Source organism: Saimiri boliviensis, chromosome 5 (assembly GCF_048565385.1).
Source record: "Saimiri boliviensis isolate mSaiBol1 chromosome 5, mSaiBol1.pri, whole genome shotgun sequence".
Taxonomy (NCBI): Eukaryota; Metazoa; Chordata; class Mammalia; order Primates; family Cebidae; genus Saimiri; species Saimiri boliviensis.
The window spans coordinates 106,000,161-106,023,658 of NC_133453.1; the positions used below are offsets into that span (position 1 = coordinate 106,000,161).

Sequence of the window (23,498 nt, forward strand, 5' to 3'; positions counted from 1 at the left end):
AAATACCCATCAATAATAAACTGGATAAAGAAAGTGTCACACATATACACCCACAGCCATGAAAAAGAATGAGTTCATGTCCTTCTCAGGGACATGGATGAAGCTAGAAACCATCATTCTCAGCAAACTGACACAAGAACAGAAAACCAAACACCACATTTTCACACTCATAAGTGGGAGTTGAACAATGAGAGTACATGGACACAGGGAGGGGAACATCACATACCGGAGCCTGTCGGGGTTGGGCCTAGGGGAGAAATAGCATTAGGAGAAATACATAAGGTAGATCATGGGTTGATGGGTGCAACAAGCCCCCACGGTATGTGTATACCTAAGTAACAAACATGCATGTTCTGCACATGTACCACAAAATTTAAAGCATAATAATAAAAATAAGAAATCTGCTTTTAATTATAAAGCTCTTAAATAAAATCCTTTTGAATCTCTTACTACCACATCATAGCTGGGACAAACTGCTGATATTTTAAAAGTAACAAATACCAAACCAGAAAGAACTAGATTTAGGAACCAAACTCAGGTTGCTGTAGGGAACAGGGCAGAATGTTAGGATTGAAAGGTCACCACTGCTCCTTCAGTCTGGCCTTGGCTGGCAAAAGATGGTCTTGGCTGACAAAAGATGGCCTTATGTGGACAGAAAGTTTTAGGTTAAAAAAAAAAAAAAAGGCCGGGCACGGTGGCTCAAGCCTGTAATCCCAGCACTTTGGGAGGCCGAGGCGGGTGGATCACGAGGTCAAGAGATCGAGACCATCCTGGTCAATATGGTGAAACCCTGTCTCTACTAAAAATACTAAAAATTAGCTGGGCATGGTGGCGCGTGCCTGTAATCCCAGCTACTCAGGAGGCTGAGGCAAGAGAATTGCCTGAACCCAGGAGGTGGAGGTTGCGGTGAGCCGAGATCGTGCCATTGCACTCCAGCCTGGGTAACAAGAGCGAAACTCCGTCTCAAAAAAAAAAAAAAAAGGAATTTCTGCTCACTAGAAAATACATACTTGGCAGCTACAAGAGTTTTAGCCAATTCAGATGACTTGCTTCCAAAAATTTGGAATATTCCCTTGGATTTGACCAAGTCAGAAAGATATGGTCATACTTGATGGAAGAAAAGTGAAATAACAACAAAATCCCAAACATAAATAAATAAAAAAGTTAAGCAAGATTAAAAAATGCACAATAAATATGATGACTGAGTGTTATAATGTTAAGGAGAAATTAAAACCAAGTGGTTGGTAACCTTAAATTTTAGTCATTAAGGAAAAATTTTAAGACAAATCTCTAATTTAGCCACTTACCTGGAAATAAGTCTCAGGCTGATGACTGTTCTCTACCATCTTGGAAGCAGGAAAAAATTCACACTCACCTTTCCTGTCAGAAGCAAGCTGAAACTCAAGAAAGGAAGTGCCTGCTCTCCACCATCATGGAAGCAGAAAAACTTGTCTTCCTTACCGGAAATGAGAAAAACTTCACAAAAGGAGCTATAAAGCAAAATTAACCTTAGCTCTGAACCAAATTTTGGGAGATCCGGGACTCTCCAGGGGGCAGAAGCTCCCAAACCTCAGTAAATCATCTATCCTATTGGTTTGAACAAAAAGGATAGCCCAGATTGGTATCAAGCAATAATAACATTTATCAAAGGTCAGGGCCACATTTGTAATGTCCTTCTCTCTCTCTCTTTTTCTTTCTTTCTTTCTTTCTTTTTTTTTTTTTTTTTTTGAGGCAGAGTCTCGCTCTGTTGCCAGGCCTCAGACTGGAGTGCAGTGGCGCGATCTCAGCTCACTGCAACCTCTGCCTCCTGGGTTTAAGCAATTCTCCTGCCTCACTCAGCCTCCCAGGTAGCTGGGACTATAGGAGCATGCCTCCACGTCCAGCTAATTTTTTTTTTATATATATTTTTAGTAGGGACGGAGTTTCACCATGTTGGCCAGGATTGTCTTGACTTCTTGACTTCATGATTCGCCTGCCATGGCCTCCCAAAGTGCTGGGATTACAGGCTTGAGCCACAGTGCCAGGCCCATGTTCTTCTGTTTTTATCTTTATTTGTATAGCCTGCTTTGTCAGAAACTAGGATTGCAACACCTGCTTTTTTCTGTTTCCCATTTGCTTGAAGGAATTTTCTCCATTCATTTTGAGCCTATGTGTGGGAGTTCATGTGAGATGGGTCTCTTAAAGACAGCATACTCAAATGAGTCTTGGCTCTTTATTCATCTTGCTGCCCTATGTCTTTCATTTGGAGCATTTAGCCCAATTGGTTAGCAATGATATGTATGGATTGATTCTGTCATCACACTGTTAATTGATAATTTCACAGACTTGTGTATGTGGTTGGTTTTTTAGCATCATTGGTCTGTGTAATTCAGTGCCTTTTTGTAGTGGCTGGTGATGACCTTTTCTTTCCGTATTAAGTTCTACTTTCAGGAGCTCTTGTAAGGTAGATCTGCTGGTAATGAACTCCCTCAGCATTTGCTTGCCTGAAAATGATCTTATTTCTCCTTCACTTAAGACACTTAGTTTTGCTGGACTTGAAATTCTGGGTTGAAATTTTTTCTTTAAAATTTGAATATCTCTTCTGGCTTGTAGAGTTTCAGCTGAGCAGTCCACTGTTAGTCTGAAGGGATTCCTTTTGTAAGTGACCTTGTCTTTCTCCCTAGCTGCCTTTGACAATTTTTATTTCATTTTGACCTTGGAGAACCTGATGATTATGTGTCTTAGGATGTTCTTCCCGTGGCATATCTGAGGTTCTCTGGATTTCCTGAATTTCAATGTTGTTCTGTCTTGCTAGGTTGGGGAAATTCTAATGAATGATATTCTGAAATATGTTTTCCAAGTTGGTTACACTTTTGTCATCTTTCAGGTATATTAATAAGGCATACATTTTGCCTTTTTACATAATCCTTTATTTCTCAAATGTTTTGTTCATTCCTTTTTATTCTTTTCCCCCATTCTTGCCTCTTTTCTTTCAGAAAGCCAGTTTTCAAGCTCTGAGACTCTTCCCTCTGCTTGGTCAATTCTACTAGGTGGTCTTGCACATGAGATGGTGCTGGTCTGACCTCAGCACTCCTTAGTCTGCTTGCCTCTCCCAGGACCCCAGTCTGGCCACACCTGCTTACAGGGCACCCTTAGGTGCCCACACACATTACAAGAATTTTTATAATGCAATCACACACAATTACCATGTGGCTGCATTATAAAAATTCATGTAGTGTGCTTTTCAGCTCTATCACATCAGTTTATTCTTTTTTAAAAAATTGTACTTCAGGTTATAGGGTACACATGGAGATCATGCAGAATTGTTGCATAGGTTCACACAAGGCAATGTGGTTTCCTGCCTGCATCCCGTCACCTACATCACGATATTGATTCTTCCTAAAAATATAGAATGCTTCATGAATTTGCATGTCATCCTTAAGCAGGAGCCATGCTAATCTTCTCTATATCATTCCAATTTTAATATATATGCTGCCATAGCGAGCACCGGTAAGGTTCTTTATACTGGCTATATTGCCTGTTAACTCCTGCAATGTTTTACAATGATTTTTGGCTTCCTTGCATTGGATCATGACATACTTCTTTCACTCAGTGAACTTTGTTTCTACCCACATTCTGAATTCTACTTGTATCATTGCAGACATGTCAGTCTCTGGCCAGTTCTGAACAGGCTGAAGAGTTGATGTAATCATCTAGAGGAAAGAAAGCATGCTGACTTTTTGAGTTTCAGTGTTCTTGCACTGATTCTTCCTCATTTCTATGAGCTTATTCACCTTCAACCTTAGAGGTTGCTGACCTTTGGACAGGGTATTTTTCTTTTATCATATTTGATGACCTTGAGGGTTTGACTGTGGTGTAAGGCAGATGCAGCCAGCTGGCTTTGGTTTTGGAGGATTTTAGGGGGCCGATATTCATCTCCAAATTCCTGGACTGTGTGCTTTAACTCTGAGAAATTTATATTGGGTATCAACTTTGTTCTCTGGCTCCTTGAAGTTTGGAGTCTACTGCACTGAAGGCAGCAAAGTGTAGCAGTTGTGGCAGAGTGCTAGCAGATGCAGAAGTGCCTGACTCCCTGTTGGCATTCACCCAATGGTGGAAGTGGTGGAGGCAAGACAGCTTGGTGGGGGCCAGGGGACCCCTGCTGTGCCTGCTGTTGCACTGGAGGTAGTGTTGGTTCAGGCTGGGGTGCTGGCCTGTGCAGGTCTGGGTGCCTTCTCTGTAACCCCCTAAGCAGCAATCAAGCAACGTATATTAGGGTTTCTTTTTCGTGCACAGCATTAACTCAAGGGCAAGGTGTTGGCAGAGTTGGTTCTTTTGGTTCTGTGCCTACCATGGCTATCTCTTCAATGGGAGTTCAGGTGGGTTGAAGTGTGTGCTACACTCTCATGTGCTGGTAGGGCAAGTACAGCAAAATCCACTCATGTAAACACAAACCAGTAAAGCGATATAGGAAGTTTGTGTATTAAGAGCTGCAGTATGGAGAGGCAATGTAGAGGCTGGTGTGTGCCTGGAATGGCCACGTTGCCGCATCTCTCCCCTGCTCAGGTATGCTCCATTGGCACAGAAGCTATGGTGTGGGCAGCTGAGAGTGCCCTGTAGGCAGGTGTGGCCAGGCTGGGGCCCTGGGAGAGGCAAGCAGACTATGGAGTGCTGAGGTCAGACCAGCTTCATCTCATGTGTAAGAATGCCCAGCAGAGATCAGGTCTCAGAGAACTGTCTGAAAAGTGAGACCCCAGCACAGCACAGCTGCTCTACAAAAACGTGGCCAGACTTCTTTTTTAAGCAAGTCTCCTTTTATTAAGAGGGAAAATCTCAAACCTGATCTCTGCTGGGCAATCTTCACATGAGATGTGGCTGATCTGACCTCCACACTCCTAAAGTGCTGGGATAATGTGTCTCATAAGACCAAGTAGAGCCTAGAGAGATAGCTGTGCCTGCCCTCTGGGCTTCACATCAGCTGGCTTCCTGCTTCATGACTTGGCTTGTCTCCTGGGGGCTCTACCCCAGAGAGATGTGAGTTAGCCATCACTTAGTGTAATCAGCCCAGGATAGAGGGCCTGTGCTGTGCGCCCAAGCCAGGGTTCCCTGTCTGGTGATAATCAGTGGGGGTTATGTGTTATCCACAAGAGATGGACTGCCTTCTTCCTTGGGTCAACTGCAGCTTGTTAGAGTTATCAGTATGGCGCTTAGGGTCTTTGATTTCTTGATATTCTGAAGGTAACAAGGGCAGATCCACCGCAGAGGCAGTGGAAGAGAGGATTTCAGTTGATCTGTGAAGCTCTGTCCAAGGAATTGCCAAGTTGCTACTGGCTTGCCACTTTTCCATAAGGCTGCTGTGATATACTGGGGGTCCACTCCAATCCCTTATTGCCTCATATCTTCCAGTGCCTCAAGGTATCACTAGTAAGCTGCAAAAAGGCAGAGATAATAGCCTGCCTCTTCCTCTGGGAGCTCTGTACCACTGAGGTACAATCCTGTTGCCAATCTGGACACAACTATGAGAGGTGGCTGGAAACACGTTCAGAAGTCTTGTCTAGTCAGGAGGAACGAGATCAGAGACTTGCTTTTAAAAAACTCTGGCCATGTTTCTGTAGAGCAGCTGTGCTGTGCTGAGGGTTCACTTCAGCCCCTGGTTGCCTCAGACACTCTGAAGCCCCAAGGTTGAAATGCCTGAGTCACCCAAACAACAAAGATGACAGTCTGGTCCTCTCTCTGGAAGCTCTGACTCAGGGAGGCCTGAAACATCTGTCAGCCAGAGAACAGCAGTGAAGGCAGCCAGAGACCCTGGTTGAAAGGCTGTACGCAGTGATTAGAAATGTGGTTGGGGATTGACTTAAACAAGAGTCTGGCCATGTTTTTGCAAGGTGGCTCTGCTGTGCTGAGCTACTACTTACACCCCTGGTCAGCTTGGGTTCTCCAAAGCCCATGGGCGAAAACACCTAGTCACCCAAACAGCAAATTGGTGGCCCACCTTTCTCTGTGGGAGCTCTGTCTAAGGAATGTTTCAAATCTCCATTGGCCAGGGAACACCTGTGGGGGTAGCTGTAAGCCCCAGGTGGGAGGTCCTGTTCAGTAAGAAGGAACAGGATCAGGAGCCCGCTTACAGAAGCAGTCTGGCCATGATTTGGTAAAGCAGCTGTGCTGTGCTGCAGGACCTCTATGCCCCTGGTTGGTCTGTACTCTCCAATGCCTGCAGGCTGGAATAACTAAGTTCCTCCAACAGGAAAGATGGCGGCCTGCTTTCTCTTTTCTCTCACAGTTTATCTTGTGTGATGGAGCTGAATTTTTAGGCTGTTAATTTTACACTAAGCATTACAGTTGTTCAGAAAGAATCTTGCTGTTCTCTTTCAGATTAGATGTATGAGAATTCATTGTCTCCTGTAAATAAACCTGTTCATGTTTTGTTCTCTGGAAAGAAGTTTCTTTCTCCTATCTGGCTTTGGTCACATTCATGTAGAGCAGTAGCCAGTCTACAATGACATGATTGAATTTCCATTTCCAGTGTTTCCTAGTTGTGTCTTACATTCTCCAGTTCAGAACTGACCATTTTATTCTTCGTTGTCAAAATGCTAAGTTGTCCACTGTCCTTAAATACCATCTTTGTTCATTCTTCCTTATCCAATTTTATAGCCTTTAGAACATTAGCATTCTTTCCTTTCACACTTTCAATGTCCTCCAAAAATTTCTTTGCCCTTAGTGGGTTTTGCTGTTTTATTGTGCCTAGTTCCAGTCCAAGCATGGCAATTTTCCCCCACAACATGCTATTTTCATGCAAGAGATCTTTTTTTTTTTCTTATGGCTAAGAGAACTCTAAATCAACAAAGGAGCATTTTAGTTAGCACACAATAGAATAACATATCATAATTTCCTCTGAATTTAAACCATAACATGTATATTTGTATAATGAAAGAATTCCCACTGTGAATACATAACTGAAAAAAAGTTGGACAGAACTTCAAACCTAATAGAGTTTATATTCCAGAAAGTTTTAATAATGATTTAAACACCATGAAAAATAAATTACTAGAGGATTTTAAAGATTTCAGAATTGGAAAAGCCTTTCTCTGAATTACAAAATAAACATAGGCATAAAATATAAGATTAATACATTTGACTACGTTTTTAAAATTGGATTTACACTCTGATATCTATCCTATAAATCACACCATTGTAAGAGCCTTAGCTATGCAAATATTTGGATAGAAGCAATTCCTCAAAGTTTTTAAGTCTCTTTTTCTGAAGAATGCTTTATCAATATATGACTTTTCTAATACTGTTATAGTCAGTTATAATAATTACATTTATTCATAACTGTTAAATCTAAGTATTGTATCCTTCTATATGTACACATCTGCATCTAAGCATTGTGCTTCTACATATAACTCTGAACTCATTTACGATCGGGATTCTTAAAAAGAGAAATAAGAAAATCTATGTGGCTGGGTACTGTGGCTCATGCCTGTAATCCCAGCACAGTGTAATGTTCAGTGTTGTATGTAGTACTGCACTTCTACGTGTGGCTGGGTGCAGTGGCTCACACCTATAATCCCAGCTCCTGAGGCAGGTGGATTATGAGGAAAGAAGTTTGAGACCAGTGTGGCCAACATACGGAAACCTCATCTCTACTAAAAATTTAAAAATTAGCCAGGTATAGTGTTGTGCACCTGTAATCCCAGCTACTCAAAAGGTTTAGGTAGGAGAATCATGTGAACCAGGAGGTCGAGGTTGCTGTGAACTGAGATCATGCCATTGCACTCCAACCTAGGTGAAAGACAGTGTGAGACTGTTTCAAAATAAACGTGTGTGCATGTGTGTGTGTATATATATACGTATATAGGTGTGTGTGTGTGTATATATATGTATACATGTGTGGTGTGTGTGTGTCTATATATATATATATATATATAGACACACACAGATGTATAGAGTATATTGTGAAGAATTTTCCCTATGGCATCTGATGCTACTTCTAGTGATCCTCCAGAAAATCACACTTACGTCTGTGTTGGAAATATATAATCAAAAGAAGCTGTAATTCAAAATATGAATGATAAATAAGATACAACTCATAGAGTTTTTCTTACAAATCATGAGATTAGGGAGGATCCAAGATGGCTGAATAGAAACAACTCCAGAGTGCAGTTCCCAGCGAGAACAGTGCAGAGGATGAGTGCTCACTGCATTTCCAAACAAGTTTTCACTGCCCACAGACCAGGAGATTCCTGAGAGGAAATGCGCCATGAGTTTTCATTTCAGTGGTTTTAGCCAGTGCTGGGTCAGCACAAAGAAACTAACACAAGTTTGGGTGGCCATTTCGACTGGTGTCTGGAATGCCTGGGAGACAGAGCCACCCATTCAACTGAAAGGGAGGGGGCTGAGACAGGAAACTAGACGACCTGGCTTGATGGGTACCAACCCCACAAGACAAGAAATCTGAAACACTCTGGATTAGAAGTTTCACCATAAGTGCAGCTGGATCCGGGATGGTCCAGCTCAGTGTGGGGAAGGGCCCCCACTAAAAAGGCAGTCTGCCACTACTGATGCAGTTCATGCAGTAGCTGGGCAGAGCCTGCGGCAGCTCAGCACTACCTCTGCTAACAGACTGTGACTAGACTACTCTGTTCCGGGCAGGGCATCTACGAAAAAAGGCAGCAGCATGACAGGAATTTATAAATAAAACTGACCTTTCTAGGACAGAGCACCTGGGAAAACAGGTGGTTATGAGTTCAGCTGCAGTAGACTTAAAGGTATCAGCCCAGCACCTCTGCACAAAACAACAGAACTCCCAGGACAGCACTTGAGCTCTTATAAGGGACAGACTGTCTCCTCAAGCAACACTCTGAGCCCCATATACCCAAAAAGACACCTCATAAAGGAAAACTCAGGCCAACATCTGGTGGGTACCCTTCTGGGATGAGGTTAGCAGAGGGAGAAACCAGCAGCAACCCTTGCTGTTCTGCAGCCCCCGCAGGCAATCCCAAGGTGAGTGAGATCTGGAATGGACCTCCAGTGGTTCTGCAGCAGAGGGGCCTGTTAGAAGAAAAACTAAGAAGCAGAAATAAATAGCTTCAACATCAATAAAAAGGACATCCACTTAGAGACCCCACCTGAAAGTCACCAACTACAAAGACCACAGGTAGATAAAGCCACTAAGATGGGAAGAAACCAGCATAAAAAGGAAGAAAACACTAAAAACAAGAAGGCCTCTCCTCCAAGGGATTATAACTCCTCACCAGCTAGGGATCAAAGATAGATGGAGAATGAATCCAATGAACTGACAGAAACAGGTTTCAGAAAGTGGGTAAAAACAAACTTCTCAGAGCTAAAAGAACATGTGTTGACCCAATGCAAAAAAATTAAGAATCTAGATGAAAGGTTAGATGAGATGCTGACTAGAATAAACAGCTTAGAGAAGAATAGAAATGACTTGATGGAGCTGAAAAACACAGCACAACAACTTCATGATGCATCAAGCCTTAATAGCTGAATTGACCAAGCAGAAGAAAGGATATAAGAGATTGAAGATCAATGCAATGAAATAAAATGAGAAGGCAAGAATAGGGTGAAAAGAAATGAACAAAGCCTCCAAGAAATATGGAATTATGTGAAAAGACCTAATCTACGTCTGATAGGCATACGTGAATGTGACAGAGGGAATGAATGCAAACTGGAAAACACTCTTCAGGATATTATTCAGGAGAACTTCCCCAACCTAGCGAGGCAGGCCACCACTCAAGTCCAGAAAGTGCAGAGAACACCAGAAAGATATACCTCAAGAAGAGCAACCCCAAGGCACATAATCATCAGATTCACCAGTGTTAAAACGAAGGAAAAAATGCTAAGGGCAGCAAGAGACAAAGGGATGCTCACCAGACTCAATGTGGATCTCTCCACACAAACCCTACAAGCGAGAAGAGAGTGGGGGCCAATATTCAACATCCTTAGAGAAAAGAACTGTCAACCTAGAATTTGATATACAGCCAAACTAAGCTTCACACTCGAAGGAGAAAGAAAATCCTTTATGAACAAGCAACTACTGAGAGATTTTCTCACCACTAGGCCTGCCTTACAAGAGGTCCTGAAAGAAGCACTAATTAATGAAAGGAACAATCAGTAACAGCCACTACAAAAATGTACCAAATGGTAAACACCACTGACACAATGAAGAAAATGTGTCAACTAAAGGACAAAACAGCCAGCTAGCATCAAAATGGCAGTATCAAATTCACACATAACAGTATTAACCTGAAATGTAAATGGACTAAATGCCCCAATCAAAAACACAGACTGCCAAATTGGATAAAAAGTCAAAACCAGCCATGTGTGGTGGCTCAAGCCTGTAATCCCAGCACTTTGGGAGGCCGAGGTGGGTGGATCACGAGGTCAAGAGATCGAGATCATCCTGGTTAACATGGTGAAACCCTGTCTCTACTAAAAATACAAAACATTAGCTCAGCATGGTGGTGCATGCCTGTAATCCCAGCTACTCGGGAGGCTGAGGCAGGAGAATTGCCTGAACCCAGGAGGCGGAGGTTGCGGTGAGCCGAGATTGCGCCATTGCACTCCAGCCTGGGTAACAAGAGCGAGAGTCCGTCTCAAGAAAAAAAAGTCAAAACCCATCAGTGTGCTGTATTTGGGAAACCCATCTCATGTGCAAGGACATGTGTAGGCTAAAAACGAAGGGATGGAGGAAGACGTATCAAGTAAATGGAGAGAGAAAATAAAAAGCAGGAGCTGCAATCCTAGTCTCTGATAAAATGGACTTTAAACCAACAAAGATCAAAAGGCACAAAGAAGGGCATTACATAATGGTAAAAGGATCAATGCAACAAGAAGACTAATGATCCTAAATATATACACACGCAATACAGGAACACCTGGATAGCACCCAGATACATAAAGCAATTTTTTAATGACCTACAAAGAGACTTAGACTCCCACAAAGTAATAGTGGGAGACTTTAACACTCCATTGTTAATATCAGACATATCAACGAGACAGAAAATTAGCAAGGAGGTCCAGGACTTGAACTCAGATCTGGACCAAGCAGACCTAATGGACATCTACAGAAATCTCCACCCCAAATCCACAGAATATACGTTCTGCTCAGAAGCTGGTTTTTTGAAAGGATCAACAAAATAGACCCCTAGCCAAGTTAATTAAAAAGAAAAGGGAAAAGAATCATATAGATGCAATGAAAACTGACAAAGGGGATATCACCACTAACTCCACAGAAATACAAACTACAATCAGAGATTACTATAAATACTTCTATGCACATACACCAGTCAACCTGGAAAAAAATGGATAAATTCCTGGACACTTACATCCTCCCAAGCCTAAACCAGGAACAAGTTGAAACCTTGAACAGACCAATAACAAGGGCTGAAGTTGAGGTAGCAATTAATAGCCTACCAGCCAAAAACAGTACAGGCCCAGAAGTGTTCACAGATGAATTCTACCAGACATACAAAGAGGAGCTAGGACGATTCATTCTGAAACTATCCCAAACAATATACAGAGAAGGAATCCTTCCTAAATCATTTTATGAGGCCAACATCATCCTGATACCAAAACCCGGCAAAGACTCAAAAAACAAAAAAAAAAGAAAGAAAGAAAAAAAAAAGTCAAGCCAATCTCCATGATGAACACAGATGCTAAAATCTTCAATAACATACTGTCAAATGGATTGCAACAGCACATCAAAAAGCTTATTCATCATGATCAAGTAGGCTTCACTCAGGGGCTGCAAGGCTGGTTCAACATACGCAAGTCTATAAATTAAACCACCACATAAACAGAACAAGACAAAAACCACATGATTATCTCAATAGATGCAGAGAAGGCCTTTGACAAAATTCAACAGCTCTTCACGCTTAAAACAAAACAAAACAAAACAAAACAAAAACTCTCAATAAAGGTATTTATGGAATGTGTCATAAAATGATAAAAGCTATATATGACAAGCCTACAGCCATATCATACTGAACGGGCAAAAGCTGGAAGAATTCCCTTTGAAATGAGGCACTAGAGAAGGATGCCCTCTCTTACCACTCCTATTCAACACAGTATTGGAAGTTCTAGTCAAAGCAGTCAGCCAAGAAAAAGAAATAAAGTGTATTCAATTAGGAAAGAAAGAAGTCAAACTGTCTCTATTTGCAGATGACATGATTGTATATCTAAAAGTCCCCATTGTCTCAGCCCAAAATCTTCTCAAACTGATAAGCAACTTCCACAAAGTCTCAGGATACAAAATAATGTGCAGAAATCACAAGCATTCCTATATACCAATAACAGACAAACAGAGAGCCTAATCAAGAGCGAACTCCCATTCACAATTACTACAAAGAGAATAAAATACCTAGGAATATAACTAATAAAGGATGTAAAGGTCCTCTTCAAGGAGAACAACAAACGAAATAAGAGAGGACACAAACAGATGGAGAAACATTCCCTGCTCATGGTTAGGAAGAATCAATATGTCAAAATGGCCATGCTGCCCAAAGTAATCTATAGATTCAATGCTATCCCCATCAAGCTTCCAATGACCTTCTTCACAGAACTGGAAAAAACCACTTTAAACTTCATATGGAATCACAAGAGACCCCGCATAGCCAAGACAATCCTGAGCAAAAAGAACAAAGCTGGAGGCATCACACTGCCATACTTCAAACTATATAGAGGCTACAGTAATCAAAACAGCATGCTACTGGTACCAAAACAGAGACATCAAATGAAACAGAACAAAGATCCCAGAACACACATCTCAAACACCACACATCTAGAACCATCCAGTCTTTGACAAACCTGGCAAAAACAAGCAATGGGGAAAGGACTCCATGTTTAATAAGTGGTGTTGGGAAAACTGGCTAGCAATGTGCATAAAACAGAAACTGGACCCCTATTTGTCACCTTACACTAAAATTAACTCCAGAGAAATCAAAGATTTAAACATAAAACCTAACACGATAAAAACACTAGAAGAAAACAGGCAAAACCATCCTGGACATAGGCATAGGCAAGGACTTCATGACTAAAACACCAAAGGCAATGGCAATAAAATCCAGCATAGACAAATGGGATCTTATTAAACTCCAGAGCTTCTGTACAGCGAAAGAAACCAGCATTACATGAATCAGCAACCAAGAGAATGGGAAAAAATGTTTGCAATCTACCCATCTGACAAAGGGCTAATATCCAGAATCTACAAAGACCTAAAACAGATATATAAGAAAAAACAATCCTATTCAAAGTGGGCGAAGGATATGAACAGACACTTTTCAAAAGAGGACATATTTGAAGCCAACAAACATATGAAAAAAATGCTCATCATCACTGGTCATTAGAGAAATGCAAGTCAAAACCACACTGAGATATCATCTTACGCCAGTTAGAATGGTGATCTTTAAAAAATCGGAGACAACAGATGCTGGAGATGATGTGGAGAAATAGGAATACTCTTACACAGTTGGTGGGAGTGTGAAATAGTTCAGCCATTGTGGAAGACAGTATGGAGATTTCTCAAGGATCTAGGAATAGAAATTCCACTTGACCCAGCAATCCCACTATTGGGTATCTACCCAAAGAACTATAAATTGTTCTACTATAAAGACACATGCACACATATGTTGATAGCAGCCTGTGTACAATAGCAAAGACCTGGAACCAACCCAAATGCCCATCAATGATAGACTGGACAAAGAAAATGTGGTACATATACACCGTGGAATACTACGCACCCATAAAAAATGATGAGTTCGTGTCCTTTGTAGAGACTTGGATGAATCTGGAAACCAACATCTCAGCAAACTGACACAAGAACAGAAAGCCAAACACCATATGTTCTCACTCATAGGTGGGTGTTGAACAACAAGAACACATGGACTCAGGGAGAGGAACATCACACACTGGGGGCAGTTGGGAGGGGTAGGGGAGAGACAGTTGTGGGGGAGGGTGGGAAGGGCTAACATGGGAAGAAATGCCACATATAGTATGCACCTAAAATAAAATAAAGAATAATAAAAAAAGAAAAAGAAAAAATCATGAGGGGCCGGGCGCGGTGCCTAGTGCCTGAAATCCCAACACTTTGTGAGACCAAGGCAGGCAGATCACCTGAATTCAAGAGGTTAATACCAGCCTGGCCAACATGGGGAAACCCTGTCCCTACTAAAAATACAAAAATTAGCTTGGCATGGTGGCATGCACCTGTAATCCCAGCTAATCAGAAGGCTGGGGCAGAAGAATTGCTTGAACCCAGGAGGCGGAGGTTGTAATGAGCCATGATTGCACCACTGAAGTCCAGCCTAGGTGACAGAGCAAGACTCCATTTCAAAAAAAGAAAAAAAAGTAGCGAGAAAAGATTGAGGATTGAGCCCTAGGCAACAACAATGTGCAAAAGGAGAAAGTTGAGAAGCAAGTAAACAGGCCATGACAAAAGGACTAGAAAGGCAGGAGGCCTGAGGGAGTGAGGTCCTTCAGCGGGCTAATTGAAGATGCTATTAGGGAGATGTCCTCCATTTGGTTTAGTATTGCTGACAGATTACATAAAATGAGGTGTTAGAAAAAATCCCTAGATTTATTAGAGAAAAACATAAGTGATAACCTTGAGAAAAATAACCTTGGAGGAGTGTTGAATTTGAAGACTTACTGGCATGAAATCAAGACTGAATGGAAAGAAAATCTGAGTTCATGAGTGTATATAGTTCTTTTAAAGAGATCATAATTGGGAGTCAGTCATGGAAATGTGATAGAAAAGAAACAGTAGTTTTCAAATTTTATATAGCAATTATATATTTTAAAGGTTATAAAAATTATACACTTATAGTGTTAAAAAATCCTAGACTGAGGTATTAAATTCTTAAAATTATAGAATTAAAAGACCCCTTGAACATTTCTAAATTACAAGAGCTGGTTATCATATTCATTCTTACACATAAAGACCAAGGAATACTAAAAGTTTCAAAGAGAGTATTTCTTGCTTGATAAAAATCAGCCAATTCTAGGATAGTTGATACTCACCAAATATACAAAGTAATAATCACAGAAAAATACTGAATGCTATTAAAAAGAATAAAACAGAAGAAAAGCAGAAAAGAATCATTTTATAAATGAAATGTTAAAAATTATATGAAGTTACTGTTGAAAAATTTGGTGAGGTGGCTACTTAAATATATCCTTATTTCAAAGGAAGAAGAATGCCACACATACAGAGCACTTTTACAAATAAGATTCACTGCAGAATGCTGGGAAGATGGCCGCCTAAGAACAGCTCAGGACTTCAGCTCCCAGTGAAAGTGCAGAGGGTGAGTGGACACCGCATTTCCAGACGAACTCTTATTGCCCACAGACCAGGAGATACCCAGGCAGAGGGGTCACCAGCGTCGCAGTCCCAGCCGGTGCGGCTGTTTTGGCCCCCACGGGGCTGATTCCGCCCGCGCAGCTGCTGTGACCACTCCCTGTTGCTGCGGTTCTTCGTACAAAAGCCACTGGTCTGGGAGCCCTCTTAGCTGGCGAGCAGAGCCCTGAGACGGCAGAGTTCCCCACTCATCTGAAATAGCGAGTCAGGCCAGGAGATTCCTAGGCAAAAAATCCGCCAGGAGCCGGCGCCGCAGTTCGAGCCGACTCCGTGAGTCACAGCACGGGAGATCCCGGCGCCTTTTCAACAAGCGACTGGAACGCGGGGTCGTTCAACTTAAAAGACTCTGAGTCAGGGAGCCAGGTGATCAGGCTCCGTTGGTCCCACCCCTCCACCCCCAACAACAACGAAAACAAAAACAGTAATTAGAAACCCTCTGGGTTGAGCCCTTCAAACCAAGCACAGCTGAACCGGGAAGGTCTGGCTCGGTGGGGGAGGGGCTTCCGCCATTACTGAGACTCTCCACCACTACGGAGGCAGGCTGCCCTTGCTGAGGCAACCCGCCATTGCCGAGGCAACCTGCCACAACAGAGAGAGTCCGCCATAACAGAGGCGGGGCCACCATTGCCGAGACAGTTCTAACTACGCCCATATAAAAAGGACTACAGGGAAGAGCTCAGGGCAGCTCGGTGGAGCCCACAGCAGCTCAGCAAAGCCACTGTGGGCAGGCAGTGGCTAGGCCTGCTGCTAGCTGGGCGGGTCAGACCTGAAAGAAAAATCAAAATAGGCAGTAGTGCAACAGAAACTCATAAAGCTCCAACTCCCTGGGACAGAGACAGACAACAGGTGGATAAACCCACAAAAATGGGAAGAAACCAGAGCAAAAAGGATGAAAACTCCCGAAACCAGAACACCTCTCCTCCTAAAAGGGATCACAACTCCTCACCAGCAAGGGAACCAGACCAGATGGAGAAGGAGGGTGATGAAATGACAGAATCAGACTTCAGAAGGTGGGTAGTAAGAAACTGCAGTGAGCTAAAAGAACATGTTCTAACCGAACGCAAAGAAAATAGGAACCTTGAAAAAAGATTGGACGAACTGCTGACGAGAATGGACAGCATAGAGAGGAATATAAGTGAATTGATTGAGCTGAAAAACGCAACACGAGAACTTCGTGAAGCATGCACAAGCTTCAACAGCCGAATTGACCAAGCAGAAGAAAGGATATCAGAGGTCGAAGATCAACTCAATGAAATAAAAAGAGAAGGCAAGAACAGAGAAAAAAGCACAAAAAGGAATGAACAAAATCTTCAAGAAATGTGGGACTATGTGAAAAGACCTAATCTACGTCTGATAGGTGTACCTGAATGTGATGATGAGAATGAATCCAAGCTGGAAAATACTCTTCAGGATATTATCCAGGAAAACTTCCCCAACCTAGCAAGGCAGACCAATATTCAAATCCAGGAAATACAGAGACCACCACAAAGATATTCCTCAAGAAGAGCAACCCCAAGGCACATAATCGTCAGATTCACCAGGGTTGAAATGAAACAGAAAATGCTAAGGGCAGCCAGAGAGAAAGGTCGGGTTACCCACAAAGAGAAGCCCATTAGACTCAAAGCAGATCTCTCAGCAGAAACCCTACAAGCCAGAAGAGATTGGGGGCCAATATTCAACATCCTTAAAGAACAGAACTTTCAACCCAGAATCTCCTATCCAGCCAAACTAAGCTTCATAAGTGAAGGAAAAATAAAATCCTTTGTGAACAAGCAAGCACTCAGAGATTTCATCACCACCAAACCTGCTCTACAAGAACTCCTGAAAGAGGCTCTACACATATAAAGGAACAACCAGTACCAGCCACTCCAAAAACATACCAAATGGTAAAAGAGCATCGACACAATCAAGAATCTGCATCAAGTAACCAACAAAACAGCCAGGTAGCATCAAAATGACAGTATCAAATTCACACATAACAATACTATCCCTAAATGTCAATGGACTAAATGCCCCAATCAAAAGACACAGACTGGCAAATTGGATAAAAAGCCAAAACCCATCAGTGTGCTGTATCCAGGAAACCCATCTTACATGCAAGGATACACAAAGGCTCAAAATAAAGGGATGGAGGAAGATCTACCAAGCAAATGCAGAGCAAAAAAAGGCAGGAGTTGCAATTCTCATCTCTGATAAAATAGACTTTAAAGCAACAAAGATCAAAAGAGACAAAGAAGGACATTACATAATGGTAAAAGGATCACTGCAACAAGAAGAGCTAACGATCCTAAATATATACGCACCCAATACAGGAGCACCCAGATACATAAGGCAAGTTCTTAATGACTTACAAAGAGACTTAGACTCCCACACAATAATAGTGGGAGACTTTAACACCCCATTGTCAATATTAGACAGATCAACCAGACAGAAAATCAACAAGGACATCCAGGACCTGAACTCAGACCTGGAGCAAGCAAACCTAATAGACATTTACAGAACTCTCCACCCCAAATCCACAGAATATACATTCTTCTCAGCACCACATCACACCTACTCTAAAATTGACCACATAATTGGCAATAAATCACTCCCCAGCAAATGCAAAAGAACAGAAATCATAACAAACAGTCTCTCAGACCACAGTGCAATCAAGTTAGAACTCAGAATGCAGAAACTAACTCAGAAACACACAGCTTCATGGAAACTGAACAACTTGCTCTTGAATGTTGACTGGATAAACAATGACATGAAGGCAGAAATAAAGATGCTCTTTGAAACCAATGAGAATGAACACACAACATACCAGAATCTCTGGGACACATTTAAAGCAGTCTCTAGAGGAAAATATATAGCAATGAGTGCCCACATGAGAAGAAAGGAGAGATCTAAAATTGACACCCTATCATCAAAATTGAAAGAGCTAGAGGAGCAAGATCAAAAAAACTCAAAACCTAGCAGAAGACAGGAAATAACTAAGATCAGAGCAGAACTGAAGGAAATAGAGACACAAAAAACTATTCAAAAAATCAATAAATCCAGGAGCTGGTTTTTTGAAAAGATCAACAAAATAGACAGACCACTAGCCAGATTAATAAAAAAGAAAAGAGAGAATAACCACATTGATGCAATAAAAAACGATAAAGGGGTTATCACCACAGATTCCACAGAAATCCAAACCATCATCAGAGATTATTACAAACAACTCTATACACATAAACTAGTAAACCTGGAAGAAATGGATAAATTCCTGGACACCTGCATCCTCCCAAGACTAAACCTGGAAGAAGCCAAAACCCTGAATAGACCAATAACATGGTCTGAAGTCGAGGCAGCAATAAAGAGCCTACCACCCAAAAAAAGCCCATTTCCAGATGGGTTCACAGCTGAATTCTACCAGACATACAAAGAGGAGCTGATACCATTCCTTCTGAAACTATTCCAGACAATCCAAAAAGAGGGAATCCTTCCCAAATCATTTTACGAGACAAACATCATCCTGATACCAAAACCCGGCAGAGACTCAACAAGAAAAGAAAATTTCAGGCCAATATCCATGATGAACATAAATGCAAAAATCATCAATAAAATACTGGCAAACCGATTGCAACAGCATATCAAAAAGCTCATCCACCATGATCAAGTAGGATTCATCCCGGGGATGCAAGGCTGGTTCAACATACGCAAGTCCATAAACGTAATTCACCACATAAACAGAACCAAAGACAAAAACCACATGATTATCTCAATTTATGCGGAGAAGGCTTTTGACAAAATTCAACAACCCTTTATGCTAAAAACCCTCAATAAACTAGGTATTGATGGAACGTATCTCAAAACAATAAAAGCTATTTACGACAAACCAACAGCCAATATCATACTGAATGGGCAAAAACTTCCCTTTGAAATCTGGCACTAGACAAGGATGCCCTCTCTCACCACTCCTATTCAATATAGTACTGGAAGTTCTAGCCAGAGCAATCAGGCAAGAAAAAGAAATAAAGGGTATCCAAATTGGAAAGGAGGAAATCAAATTGTCTCTATTTGCAGATGACATGATTGTATATCTGGAAGACCCCATCATCTCAGCCCAAAATCTCCTGAAACTGATAAACAACTTCAGCAAAGTCTCAGGATACAAAATCAACGTGCAAAAATCACAAGCATTCCTATACACCAGTAATAGACTTCAAGAGAGGCAAATCAAGAACGAACTGCCATTCACAATTGCTACAAAGAGAATAAAGTACCTAGGAATACAACTAACAAGGAACGTAAAGGACCTCTTCAAGGAGAACTACAAGCCATTGCTCATCGAAATAAGAGAGGATACAAACAGATGGAGAAACATTCCATGTTCATGGTTAGGAAGAATCAACATTGTGAAAATGGCCATACTGCCCAAAGTAATTTACAGATTCAACGCTATTCCCATCAAGCTACCAATGACCTTCTTGACAGAACTGGAAAAAAACACCTTAAACTTCATATGGAACCAAAAGAGAGCCCGCATAGCCAAGTCAATTCTAAGCAAAAAGAACAAAGCAGGAGGCATCACACTACCGGACTTCAAACTATACTACAAGGCTACAGTAATCAAAACAGCATGGTACTGGTACCAAAACAGAGATATAGACCAATGGAACAGAACAGAGGCCTCAGAGGAAATACAACATACCCACAACCATCTGATCTTCAACAAACCTGACAAAAACAAGCAAGGGGGAAAGGACTCCCTGTTTAATAAATGGTTTTGGGAAAACTGGCTAGTCACGTGCAGAAAGCAGAAACAGGACCCCTTCCTGACACCTTACACCAAAATTAACTCCAGATGGATTAAAGACTTAAACATCAGACCTAATACCATAAAAACCTTAGAAGAAAATCTAGGCAAAACCATTCAGGACATAGGTGTAGGCAAGGACTTCATGACCAAAACGCCAAAAGCAATGGCAACAAAAGCCGAAATAGACAAATGGGACCTAATCAAACTCCACAGCTTCTGCACGGCAAAAGAAACAGTAAGTAGAGTGAATCGGCAACCAACAGAATGGGAAAAAATTTTTGCAGCCTACCCATCTGACAAGGGGCTGATATCCAGAATTTACAAAGAACTAAAGCAGATCTACAAGAAAAAAACAAACAAGCCCATTCAAAAATGGGCGAAGGATATGAACAGATACTTTACAAAAGAAGACATACAGGAGGCCAACAAACATATGAAAAAATGCTCATCATCACTGGTCATCAGAGAAATGCAAATCAAAACCACATTGAGATACCATCTCACACCAGTTAGAATGGCGATCATTAAAAAATCGGGAAACAACAGATGCTGGAGAGGATGTGGAGAAATAGGAACACTTTTACACTGCTGGTGGGAATGTAAATTAATTCAACCATTGTGGAAGACAGTGTGGCAATTCCTCAAGGACCTAAAAATAGAAATCCCATTTGACCCAGCAATCCCATTACTGGGTATATATCCAAAGGATTATAAATCATTCTACTACAAGGACACGTGCACACGAATGTTCATTGCAGCACTGTTTACAATAGCAAAGACCTGGAACCAACCCAAATGCCCAACGATGATAGACTGGATAGGGAAAATGTGGTACATATACACCATGGAATATTACGCAGCCATCAAAAACGATGAGTTCACGTCCTTTGTAGGGACATGGATGAACCTGGAAACCATCATTCTCAGCAAACTGACACAAGAGCAGAAAATCAAACACCGTATATTCTCACTCATAGGCGGGTGTTGAACAATGAGAACACATGGACACAGGGAGGGGAGCACTACACACTGGGGTCCGTTGGGGGGAATGGGGGAGGGGCGCAGGGGTGGGGAGGTGGGAAGAGATAGCATGGGGAGAAATGACAGATACAGGTGAGGGGACGGAAGGCAGCAAACCACACTGCCATGTGTGTACCTATGCAACAATCTTGCATGTTCATCACATGTACCCCAAAACCTAAAATGCAATAAAAAAAAAAAAAGAAAGAAATGGAGAGTAAAGAAGAGATGGAAGGAAGAAGAAAGATGGGGAGTGAGAACAGGCCAGGGGGCAGAGGCTAGGGCCATAGGGAATTAAGATGAAGGAAGTATAAGATTTAATATTATGCATACATGTTCTAATGTAGTACTATAAATACTATAAACCTCCCTTCAATGTGCCAACTTGTTAATAAACTTTATACACACACACACACATACACACACACACAAAAAAAAAAAAAAAAAGATTCACTGCATTAGCAGCACCTTCCTTTTAGCACAAGGATCAGCAAATTAGCACTTGTGGGCCAAATCCAGCCCACTGCCTGTTTTTCTAAGTGAAGCATCTTGGAGCACAGCCATGCTTATTCGCCTTATAGTCCATAGAGTCCATTAGCTGGGTGTGATGTTGCACACCTGTGGTCCCAGCTAGTAGAGAGGCTGAGACGGGAGAATCACTAGGACCCAGAAAGTCAAGACTGCAGTCAGCCATGATCATGCAATTGCACTCCAGCCTGGGAGACAGAGTGAGACCCTGTCTCAGAAAAACAAATATATATAACCCACAAAGCCTGAAATATTTACTAACTGAGTCCTTGCAGAAAAAGCTGGCCAGCTCCTGGTTTAGTGGATCAAAGATCCTTTGATGTATTTTAATAAAAGTTTTACCCAATATACTGAAATGTTTATATTAAATATAGATTTCTATCTAGTTTTCCCATCTTGTCCCTAAATTCTAAGTATAATCCTGGTACTCACTCCCAAGTTTATGTTAAATGCTAGCCTATACAAAAAAATACTCTTTCTCTTACTTTCTTCTTTTTGTTATTTACATGTTGCTTTGTTTCAATAAAGAATACAAAAATGCCCTACTAAAGGGATTCTGTTTGTTCACATGCTGCAAGAGGGGAAAAACACAAAGCACATTTTACAGAAAATAATTTGTTATAAGTCAGAACTATGACATGAAGCCAAACAGGGCACTCTAGGACTGAATTTGCTGTGCTTCTTTAATAGGCTTCTTGCTCTCTTTCTTTTCTGGCAGCTGTGAGTCACACAGGTAATAGAGAGTATCAGTCCATAAGAGAAACACAACTCCGACGTTCATCTTTATCTATTAAGTTCATCTGTCCCAATTCTGTGGATGCTGACTTTTGGTCATTGATGATGATACACATGGACATTTATCATCAACTTTCAGATTCTTGGATCTTTGACAAGTCTTATTATTGAGAGTCAGACTAGTAGGATGCAGGTTATAAATGCTGATTATCCAAACTGGTTATAAATGCTGATTATCCATACTCAAAATATCCTGTATGAATATTCCATTAAACATGCATAGAAAAAATTAGTCATTCCTACTAACCTGCTCCTGTTTACTCTTCTGTATTCACCAGAAAATTTCCTACTCCTTCCTCATGTCCAGGTTAAATGCTAGTGTACAATCTGGAAACCAGTGCATCATCTGAGCTTTCTCTCTATCCCCCAAACTTTCCTTATTCAATTATCACTAAATCATATTGACTATACCTCTCTTCTTTCTCTGCTTTATATTCCCACTGCCATTTGGAACATAAACATTTAGAAAATGGCTTTTATTTAAATAAAAATGGCCAACTATTAATGTTATTTCTTACATGAAAAAATTTAAGCAAAACAAATGAAAAAGACATAACACCACAAAAAAGGCCAACATTTTAAAATGAGTAACTGAGATTCCTAAGTTTCTTTTTTATCACCATGCATGGGTGAAAACCTCTTACTACAATGACACTAGTTCAAGGATGTGTGACAAGGAAACTATAGCTGACTACTACTGCAAAAGCTTCCTTTGTCTCCTGGTTTCTTTACATGTTACCTTCCATCAATCCTTTATGAGGGATCAGCAAACTACAGGCCACAGGCCAAATCCAGTCTGCCTTATGGCTTTGTAAATAAAGTTTTCTTGGATCTCAGTCATGCCTATTTGCTTACATGTTATCCGTGGTGGTTTTCACACTGCAACAGCAGGGTTAAGTAGATACAACAGAGACCACATAGTCTAAAATATTTCCCACCTCATCCTTTACAGGAAAAGCTTGCTAACCATTTTTACACCATAACCAGAATGCCTTAATACTCAAATTTAATCTT

General features: G+C 41.3%; 1 protein-coding gene and 1 non-coding gene across 2 annotated transcripts in view; both read right to left on the bottom strand.

The window, feature by feature from the left end:
- Positions 1-2,915: 2,915 nt before the first annotated feature.
- The window catches only part of ANKRD30BL (ankyrin repeat domain 30B like), a 38,055-nt gene continuing 17,472 nt past the window's right edge, over positions 2,916-23,498 (bottom strand). Inside the window, exon 7 of the mRNA XM_074400184.1 lies at positions 2,916-3,034. Coding sequence (XP_074256285.1) covers positions 2,916-3,034 — 119 coding nt within the window. The remainder of the gene's footprint in view (positions 3,035-23,498) is intronic.
- Positions 3,381-3,487, bottom strand: LOC141584723 (U6 spliceosomal RNA). The gene has a single exon (XR_012517928.1). It is a non-coding gene; the product is annotated as a U6 spliceosomal RNA (small nuclear RNA).